The 10,326-nt window shown below is 49.4% G+C and overlaps 1 protein-coding gene across 1 annotated transcript; it reads left to right on the top strand.

Annotated features, from left to right (window-relative positions):
- The first annotated feature begins 1,817 nt into the window (after window positions 1–1,817).
- IRX1 (iroquois homeobox 1) lies at window positions 1,818–7,682 on the top strand. Its single transcript, XM_062611026.1, has 4 exons — window positions 1,818–2,595; window positions 5,215–6,229; window positions 6,792–6,864; window positions 7,259–7,682. The coding sequence occupies exons 1-4, from the start codon at window positions 2,332–2,334 to the stop codon at window positions 7,314–7,316; spliced, it is 1,410 nt and encodes a 469-aa protein (XP_062467010.1). The 5' UTR covers window positions 1,818–2,331; the 3' UTR covers window positions 7,317–7,682.
- Window positions 7,683–10,326: the final 2,644 nt, after the last annotated feature.

Here is a 10,326-nt window from a genome sequence, read left to right on the forward strand (position 1 = left end):
GGCGTTCGCAGGCAGGGAGGCATCTCCTCCCGCTCCCGTGGCGGCCAGTCCCCGGGGGGACCCGTGGTGTCCGGCTGGACCCGTGGCTGCAAGCGCAGAGAGGGGGCGCGAAGTCCCGTGGACCTTAGGAGGTGGCTGTCGCCCTGGGCTAGGAAAAAGGAGAGACACCCGTGCCCTCCCCCCCCCCCCCCGCTTTCTTCCCTCCCTTCTCCGTCCCCCACCACACACTCGCACCCCGAAAAGCAGCAGGCCTTCGCGTCTGCGGCCCCTTTCATGCCGCGCCGCGCCGTCCCTAGAGGAGGAACTCGGGGGCCCCGACCGCCCCTTCAGCACAAAGACGGAGCTCCTGGTCGGCGGGGACCGCGGCGGCGAGCGCTGGGCTGGACTGGGGGAGGCCGCTCCGGTCCCCTCGGCGGGGCCGTTCCCCTGGGGCCGGACCGTGGGGCAGAGCTGCCCCCAGGGGCTGGGAAAGTCGGGGCACGAAACCCCCAGCTCCGGGCTAGCTGTTTCCCCCACATGGGGGGGGGGGGGAGAGGGGAAGTGGGAATCTGGGAAGGCCCCGACAGCCGTAGGGAAACGAAAGTTTGCGGTGCGGGCCGGGCGGTGGCGAGGCTCTGCCAGCTCCGGCGAGGTACGGGCTTCTCCACGTCGGAGAAGCGGCCAACACAGCGGTCGGGTTACAGTGGTGACGACTCCTCTCCTTCGAGGCGGCCGAGTCCTTCGGACCGTCGCCGAAGAGTCCTTTGTCTCCCGCTGCACCTTCCACCCCACTCCAAGGGGAAAAGGGGAAGAAGAAAGGTCAAAAAATCCCTCCCTCTGATTATTGCTCTTAACGATAATAATGGCAACAGATCGTTTTGGTGGTCCCCCTACCTGTCCGCCCCCCACTCTGCGACCCCGCGTTTCCTTTGGTCCCCGCTGTCACGAGGGGATGAAAGTTTTGACAATCTAGAAGCCACTCAGTTCAGCCTCACTCCAGCTCGGGGCATACATGTCGCCGCTGTTGATTTGCGGGATTATTTATTGTTAATATTCCGAGACTGTCGCGATGCCTCTGATAATTGTCCCTGAGTGTCAATCTGTCGGCAGGGCATGAGGAGAAGGGGGGAGGGGGGGTTGTGTTAGGGAAAAGGGGGGAAGGAAGGTAGCTGCGAATCCTTCCTCCCCCCCCCTTTTTTTTTTTTTAAGTAAAGATTCTTTTGGGAAGAACTGCCAGGAATGAGCCTCATGAGTTTCAGCGAAGTTGTGTGTGGGTTCGCTTGTGTGTGGCGTTTGTGGGTTGCTGTACATAGATAAGACACAGTTTCTGTATTTCTTTATTTACCTTTTCTTTTCTTTTTTTTTCTTTTTTTTTTAAAGTGGTAAATTGTTACAAATTGCCTGGCTGCAAAACCGCCTTTTTCTCTCCCGGCCACTCTCGTTTGTTCCAGAGTCCAACGACGACAAGGGGGACTCAATGTTAAAGGTGGAAAAAGAAAAAAAAAAAAACACAACAAAACACAACCAAACCCAAAAACAAAACAAGCCAGCAACACAGTTGTTTTTGTTAAAAGGGGACACACTAAGGCTGCGAAACAGCAAAACCCCAATGTTGGACAGCTGTAAAATCGTGTAGACAGGTTGTCATACAGCAGTGGGGGCTTTTCTGAAAGGAGCCCATTGCTAAACATTAAATACACACACAGCACAGCACAGCAGCTGCGCGGACACACGCGCACACACGCACACACACGCACACGCAGGCACGGAGGAAAGTGGCCCAGGCTCGGCTGTGCACCACGTGCTGCACCCAGGGGGGGCGGGAGAGGGGGGAGCGGGGCGGTGCTTGCAGCTCAAGTGGGTGCCAATCAAAACATCAACTTCAAATTGTATCTGAAAGATCAGCCTAGGACCTAAGGGCAGACACATCAGTTGGAGCTCAATTGTTGATCAGATCACATCTAAGGGATTTAGGAGCACAGAAGAGCCGAGATTTGAGGAAAGACACCCCACTGAATCCTTCCACACTCCTCCTCCATCCCTAGGTTGCAATATATCTCTGACAGAAAGAAATCAGAACGAAAAAAGAAAATTATCGGCTCGATTTTTATTCTCTCGCCCTGCCTGACTCCAGTAAAGAGAGGGGAGGGGGGGGAGGAAAAAAGAGAGAGATCCAGAGAAGCCCGGGTTTGCTCCGCTCCCCTCCCCGGCTGTTCAGGCTCCCTCCTCCCCTTCGCTTTTTTTTTTTTTTTTTTTGTAATTCCTCCCCCTCCCTCCCCCCATTTTTTTCCATATTTCTGCCGCTTCTGCCGCCGCCGCCAGTGCCGCTGCCGCTGTGCCCGCGCCCCGGAGATGTCCTTCCCCCAGCTGGGCTACCCGCAGTACCTCAGCGCCAGCCAGGCGGTGTACGGGAGCGACCGGCCCGGGGTACTGGCCGCCGCCGCAGCAGCCGCCGCCGCCGCCGCAGCCGCCTCGGGCCGGCCCGCGGGCGCCGATCTGGGCAGCGGCTCGGCCGCTGTCACATCGGTGCTGGGTATGTACGCCAGCCCCTACAGCGCCCCCAACTACAGCGCCTTCCTGCCCTACACCGCCGACCTCGGCCTCTTCTCCCAAATGGTGAGTGACTGTGAGCGAGCACCGCGCTTCTTCCCGCTCCCGCGGAGCGCGCAGACAGAGGGGCCGGGGTGGGAGGAGGCCGCGGGGCCGGGGCGCAGGGCGGCGGGCAGCCCTGCCGCGGTAGCGGCTTCCGCCCTGCTCGGGGTCCACCGCGGAGAGGGGAACGAGGGCGCCGGTGGGAATGCTAGGGAGAGGGGCCGGGACCGGGGCAGCGGGCTCCGTCCGCAGGCGCAGCCTCCTCCTCCCCGTCTCTCCAGCCGGGCAAAACTCCTCCGAGTTTTAATTCTGGCGGTGAAAGGGCTGAGCAGGGCTCCTGCGTCCGTGATGTCAGCTTTCCCCAGCAACTCGGTATTTTCCCCCCTCCTTGTCGTTATTGGCGCTGGTGTTGACGGTCCCGTTGTTGCAGCTGGCTTTCCAGAGCGCTCCTCTTTCCGCCTCGTCCTTTTCTCTGCCGCCGATCTATGAACAGGTTTCGTCACAAAGGCCAAAGTGCAGTGTCTGTAGCTGGGTCCCCCCGCTTATTTCAAGACATTTTCCTTAAGCTTTATAAATGGCCTGTTTCTGTTTCCTGAACTTTTCGTACTCTGATTACGGCGAGTATCATAGACGGGATTTGCATCAGGCGAAGGAGGGCATCTACACCCCAATATCTGCGTCGGAGCAGAAAGGTACACTGGTGTTAACTCTAACCCAAATTGCCCTCTCCCAGATTGTCCTCCGATGTCTTCCCTCTCCCCTCCCTCCCTTTTCTTTAGAATGTAATAGTTACAAAATGAAACATCTGTGTTTTTTAACTGTTTTTATTTCTGGTGTCGTTGAAACGTTTCCGTTGCTTGACTCTCCCAAATTTCCCGGCGTCGGTACGCTTAGGTTCCACTCTAGTTTCTAAATCACCCTCTTTTCTCTCCCCTCCGAATCATAAAAGTGTGAACATTAGCAAGTGGGTGCATGCAAGACATAACTTGTGAGGGGTTTTAATAAATATATGTTGGGGAGCAGGTAGATACACTGCTGAGCAAGGGTCAACATTTGAAAGCAGACCATTTTGTGCTGCAAACATTTCCCGCGAAGGCACTTTGAGCAGCTTGCGTTTCCTACTTTTTTAACCTTGATTTTGGAAATGCAGTCAAAGCTGAGACAGAGTCAGTGAGTGATTTACAAGTGGTTTCTTCAAAAGAATTCCCAAAAGAGGTTACACAAAAAATATCATTTCAGCAACAATAACAAAAGACAGCGGAATAAAGGGAATGCAGAAACCCCACTCTGTAACACATTACCAAAATCGCATAGGGCTTCTCTTTGTGTGTAATCTTCGCCTCTAGAATTAAAATACATGCTTCTTTTCAACTGTTTGACAAAGTTAAATCAGTTTCGTCTCAGACATTTGTGAAAAGGTTCATTTTTAAGGCTGACACGAATTTCGCAGGATCAATACTAAGAATGTATTTCTGGGCTAGGAAAGGAAAAAAAAAAAGAAAAAAGAGAGATTGTACTAGAAGGAAGAAAAAAAAAACAACCCCAAAACGGCTTTAAACGTTAGCTATTTTGGATCAGTTCCCTTTCCTACTTGCAAAGTCTCCTGGTATTTTACCACAGTGATTTGCCATGACGATGATATTTTGAAATTCTACAATTCTGAGCATTTGTAATTTAAGTGGTAAAATATTGTTAATATCTGTTCAATTTGCGGTAATAATGAGGCCTAATGAGGTTGCTAGAAAGATAAAATGTTATTTACCAAAACACCTGATGGGATAATTTGACTTGCTGTGTTTTACTACTGATGATAAAAAGAATATTGATTGCAAATAAATCACCGTCTCAATGCTTGTAAACAATTCGTGTTTGCTCTGCCAAGATCAAAGTAAAATTTAGGCGATTAAGTGTCTGCATATCCATATTCTAAAACGCGTGGGTCAGTTTTCATTCCAGAGTTTAAACGCTTTTCTAAGAGTTAGAAGTTAATGTTTTACACCAGAATCTTAGTGTATGATTTGGAGAGGGGAGGGTTAGGGGGAGTTGGTTTGTGTGTGGAAAATCTCTTACATTATAAGTGCCTTCCTCCTGAAGTTGCACATTCTTCTCCCTAGCCTCGCCTCACGCCAACTCCTTTTAAAGGCAGATCTGGGGCCAAAAAAGAACACTCTGCGTGCATCTGTAATATCCTCCGGGATATTTTTTTTTTTTTTTTTCAGACAAATGCGACGCTGTGCGCGGGCAGTAGTTTGTAACTGGGGTGCAGTACCTGCTTTCTCAGCATGCTAATTTCGAGGGTACAATAAATTGTTTCGCAGAGGCGAATGTGAAGTTGCTGCCTTTCCATAGTTTGATTTTATTTGGTTTGCGGAGAAAATATGCATAGTGCCTGGCAGAGCCCAGTTTAGCCCCTCTCTTTTCCTTTCCCTGAGAGAAGAGGTGGGGGGAGACCATTTGGGAATACCTCTGTCTGATCTAAACGTGAAGAGCCTGGAGCGGGGAGGGACGAATTTGCCTGGGAAAACCCTTTGCACCGTTCCAAGGCGTATTTCGACTCCCGGAGTATCCTATTTAGGTCTGTTAGAGACGTTAACGAGATAATTGATGTGCTTTTTCCTCTCCGCTTGTCTGAATATGTTGCAGGGCTCCCAGTACGAGCTGAAAGATAATCCGGGTGTCCACCCTGCTACCTTTGCTGCTCACACTGCCCCCGGCTATTATCCCTATGGACAGTTCCAGTACGGCGATCCGGGGAGGCCCAAAAACGCCACCCGGGAAAGCACCAGCACCCTCAAGGCCTGGCTCAACGAGCACCGTAAGAACCCCTACCCCACCAAAGGCGAGAAGATCATGCTGGCCATTATCACGAAGATGACCCTCACCCAGGTCTCCACCTGGTTCGCCAACGCCCGTCGGCGGCTCAAGAAGGAGAACAAGGTGACCTGGGGCTCGAGGAGTAAGGACCAAGAAGATGCAAACCTCTTCGGGAGTGACAATGAGGGGGACCCCGAGAAGAACGAAGATGATGAGGAAATCGACCTGGAGAGCATAGATATAGATAAAATCGACGAGAACGATGGGGAGCAAAGCAACGAGGAAGAGGAGGAGAAGCCCGATCTCCTGAGACAAAGCAGTGAAGAGGAGCACTTGGAAAAGGAGAAGGATTTGGCACTGTCGGGGTCTGAAGGGCTGAAACCCAAAGACGCACTGGCCATGGTGAAGGAGGCCTCTGACAACAGTACGCAAATCATCAGTCCCGGGGGACAGAACAACCTACAGATGCCACCTCACAGCAAACCCAAGATTTGGTCTTTGGCAGAGACAGCAACCAGTCCCGATGGGGCCCTGAAATCTTCTCCTCCACCACCACCTCCTCCACAGGTTAACCACACTTCTCCACAGATCCAGCACCCCGCTTTTCTCCCCAGCCATGGACTCTACACATGTCAGATTGGCAAATTTCACAACTGGACAAATGGGGCTTTCCTCACTCAGAGTTCCCTGCTCAATGTGAGGTCCTTTTTGGGAGTAAATCACCACCACACTGCTCATCACAATCACCACCTCCAGGCCCAGCAACAATCTTCTGTTTTAACAGCAACCTTGGGAGCCCTAAGCAGTGAAAAACCTTCGGAGAGGACCAGTCCCAAACACATAGGTAATGAACGCACCAGGCATCCACCTCTCCCTCCACCCCCAACACACGCACATGAACTTCTCCTTGAGGAATGGTGTCAGATTCAGCCTTGTTATAACTGATTCTTTTAATGGAGTAACAGACAGTGTACCCTAGCTTTGATTTACATCTATATATTTATTTCTTTTCCTGGAGCATGTTGATCACACACATTAAGCCCATTTCATATGGGCTATTACATTCTCACTGTATATGCCCATCAAGTAAGATGAGAGTGCTTGCATATTCTTTGAGTTTTGCTTTCCTTACCTCCTTCTTCCTGATCTCCATCTCCCAGTAATTTCAAGGACATTCAAAAATACGACAAGGAAAGCTTGTGTACTTCTTAAATATTGGAAGTAGGGGATAATGCTGTACGCACACACACATACATATACATATACATACACACGTCTGAACAAGAGGGTGAAAGGGAGGTGTGCTCTCTGCACACTGTCCGGATTTTTACTATTCTTATTCTAAAATGGTTCTTTTTTTTTTTTTTTTTCCCTCTCCCATTTTTTTCCCTTCTGTCTCCTTCTAGAAAGAGAAAATGTACCAAGAACTGAGTCCCCACCTCAGCCGCTAAAATCGCCCTTCCAGCCTGTCCGTGACAAGTGAGTTTGTTTGTTTGTTTTCACTGCAGGAATGTTACTTATGTGAAACAGAGTGTTTGAATAATAAAGACTAATTTTGAAACCTAATCATCACCTTAATAATACACACAGACAATAAGAACAACGCAGAACTTGCTGTAATCTTTTCAAAGTTAGGCTAAATTGCAATTGTACATAGCCAGCCTGTAACTTCTCTGAAACTTAACAGACCTCAAAGAGCTTGTGTTAATTACACCAGTGACAATGATTTCCGTGCAGTTAACTAATACTAGGATGCTATAGCAATAGATAGGCAATTGTAGGAAAGGATTCTCTCTTTTTTTTCCCTGAAAGATTGTTACGTCATTTTTTTTTTTTTTTATTTTTTTTTTCTCCCTTCCTCCCCTCCCCGCAGCTCTTTGGCTCAGCAAGAGGGAACACCGAGAATTTTAACAGCTCTCCCTTCAGCTTGATTAAATGGTTTGGTGAAAAAAAATATTACAGAGACTGGTATTAAGGACAGTTAAAAAAAAAAGAAAGAAAGAAAAAAAAAAAGAAATAAAAGAGGAAACGATATAAAGGACTCCCATCAATCTCTTTTTGCAATAAGGTGGTGCAAATCCATAAAAGCGATTACACAAATCTGTAGATGGATCCCTTTCTTCATTGTACCATTCCAGATCGTGTTATTCTAACCATTCTTGGATTATTTGTTTGGTAAATGTTCCCATGTGTTTGTGTTTTTTCTGTATATAGAGTGATTTCAGATTGTAAATAACGCGTCAGCAAAACTTGTCTAAATCATATATTTTTGTCTAATAAACTAAATGAAATTATGAGCTCTCTTCAGGTATGCATTCTGTTGCTACAGATCTTATACATGTATTACAAATCTATTCAAACATTTATAATTTGTTTATAAAAAGTCATCTTTTTGCCTTTGGTTAACTGAAACTTAAAATACCAAATCCAAGGTTTTAACGACTCTTGCAGCTATTTTGATGGAAAGAAGCTGCGAGATTCCCTTTTCATACACGTAAATTTCAGAAGCTGAGTGAAGCTGGCTCTTGAATAGTACAATTAAAGTAATTTTTTCAGTTGTAACGCATCAGACATGTTCTGTGGTATCCATTTTGGGATCATAAATAGATCTGATATCCATTTACGTTATAAAATACATTCTTGAAAATGAGAGGGACGAGTTTTCTCTCTGCTCCCAAGTGTAAAACTTTGCTGTCCAAAGCGGTTCCTAAACTGGATCAAGAGCCTTCACGCTTTGGTACACATTGCGACGGAAGCCGGGGAGAAAAACTGATAGCTTAGGAAACAGAATTCTTTGTAACGATTTACGTTTAAATAAACACAGAGGAAATATGACTGCGAAAGATTTTTCCCTGTGAGACTAAGCACAATCTTAGCAGGAAAAAAAAAAAAAACAAAACCAAAAAAAACCCAAACCCACAAACAAACAAAGAAAGCCCCATGGCAGCTCTCGCACTTCCCAGAAGAAAGTCCCGATATCCCGATCTGTTGGTTAAACAGAGACTGAGAGAGACGATCTATCGGTTTATAAAGGCATTAATCTTCCAAAGACGGTCCGTTAAAATGTGTAATATTTTGAGTGTTTACTTCTTTTTTCTCCTAAATGAGAACACTAAATGAGCATTGAGGTGCTAATAAGATACCAGATGGTTGCTGATGGTGGAAAATGGAAAGAAGCAGCTGGGAAAGTCATTAAGAAATAATGTGGTGACGCCCTATCCAAACTGAACCAATCTCAAACCAGGACTTGTCGGAAGCAAGATGAAATTTTCAAATAGAATGTTAATAAAATTCGTGTCACAGATCAGAATATTGATCTTGATTTAGCTGCTAAATCATGGCAGGCAAAGAGGGGGCTCGGTGAACTATCTCTTAGAGATCTGTTGACAAAGTAGCGAAGGCGATAGGCGTCTACTTTTGGCGTTTTCCAAATGGATCAGAGAAACAGATCAGACGAAATAGATTTTGTGCGGGATATCTGAAGGGCTGTCTCTGAGAAGAGGTTCATTTTGACATCCTGCGGCTCCCAGCGTAGCACCAATTCGTTTGTTTTCTGGCTTCAGTTGGTTTGTTTTTCCTAAATCACGGGCAGTCCCGCCTTGGTAACGGTTCCAACAAAACAGTGTATTACAGTTTTAACCAAACCATAGTAACTTAGCTTTCAGTGAGGAGAGGGAAGACTTTTGGGTTGTTTTTTTTTTTATTTATTTTTTTAATGATAGAAAAAAAAATGTGGTGCTGGTGAACAAAAAAGACTTCACGCCAGTGAAGCTAAACAGCACTGGTGTGAACCTGATGGAGTTGCTTTCTCTTTCCTGCTAATCAAAGGGACATGGCTGCAGCCCCGCACCGGCTGCCCCTCGTCCCCCTCAGGCCTGGCTCTCAAACTCCTGACGGGCGGTATAGCCGGCCACAGCAACCCTTCGGTCCCAGCCCCTCTCCTCGTGCACGGCTCTGCAGTGGAGACGGCGCGTAAAAAGCGCGCAGTGATGCTCTGCGAGGCGGAGCGGACGCAGCGGTGCCAAGTCGGTTGGGGCGGGGAGGAGAGTGGATTACTTTGCGGCCTATTAACGTCAGAAGGGACTTTAGCTGCGAAGAGCGCAGAATCGTGCTGTGCGCGGGTGTGTCTGCTCAGGTGTGAGCGCTACAGCTCCCTATCCACCGGCGACGGCCGGCGCTCAGCCGAGCCGAACGGTTCCGAGCGGAGCCGAACGGTTCCGATCGCAGCCGAGCGGCTGGGCGCTGGCCGGCTTTGGGCAAGCTCACAGCGCCCTCTGTGGGCTGCGGGCGGAGACATCCCCTGGCCAGGGGCTCTGCTCAGCCGGGGCGGGGGATATTTTATTATTATTATTATTTATTATTATTATTATTAATCTGCTTGCTTGAATTCCCCACCCTCCTTTCCCCCCTCACCACCAGCAGTTGTGATGCTTCCTCCTCTCCAGCCAGCTGCGGGGGTTACGGCGGGGGTGAGGGAAGCCCCGCGCTCCCTACCACCGTTCCCCTTCGCGACCGGTAACGGGACGAGGCTTCCGGCTCCCTTGCAGCAGGCGAAGCCGCGGGTCGGCCCGAGGAGAGCCCGGTGCCGAGGCTGAGTGCTTGGAAGGTGCTTGCGCCACTTCCAAACTTTCTGGGCAGGAGCGCAAAGTGTCTCACTCCCAGAAGCGGCAAAGCCGAAAGGCAGCGAGGCCATCTGAGAAGTGAGAACAGACCGCATATGGGTGCGCGCCGGGCGCCCAGCAGCGCCGAAGGCTGTCACTTCCCCCCGAGGGGGCCATTTCTCCCGGAGGAGGTTTCAGTTGGAGCGGGCATTGCTCTGTGGCACGGAGGCCTCCCTCGCGGGCTGTCGGTGAGCCGCGGAGTGAGGGGCCAGGGCCGGTGGCCTGGCGGGATGCGCCCCCCGTGCCGGTTTTGGGAAGGAGAGGGGAGCTTCCATATTTC

This window comes from Pezoporus occidentalis, unplaced genomic scaffold, assembly GCF_034315485.1.
Source record: "Pezoporus occidentalis ecotype Australia unplaced genomic scaffold, CSIRO_AGI_Poc_V1 ctg15, whole genome shotgun sequence".
Taxonomy (NCBI): Eukaryota; Metazoa; Chordata; class Aves; order Psittaciformes; family Psittacidae; genus Pezoporus; species Pezoporus occidentalis.

What these genes read in the sequence shown, in the direction of transcription:
- IRX1 (XM_062611026.1), top strand. Translation starts at nt 2,332, where the DNA reads ATGTCCTTCCCCCAGCTGGGCTACCCGCAGTACCTCAGCGCCAGCCAG. An exon ending in TCGGCCTCTTCTCCCAAATG is followed by an intron (nt 2,596 to 5,214) that starts GTGAGTGACTGT and finishes AATATGTTGCAG; the next exon opens with GGCTCCCAGTACGAGCTGAA. An exon ending in TTCCAGCCTGTCCGTGACAA is followed by an intron (nt 6,865 to 7,258) that starts GTGAGTTTGTTT and finishes CCCTCCCCGCAG; the next exon opens with CTCTTTGGCTCAGCAAGAGG.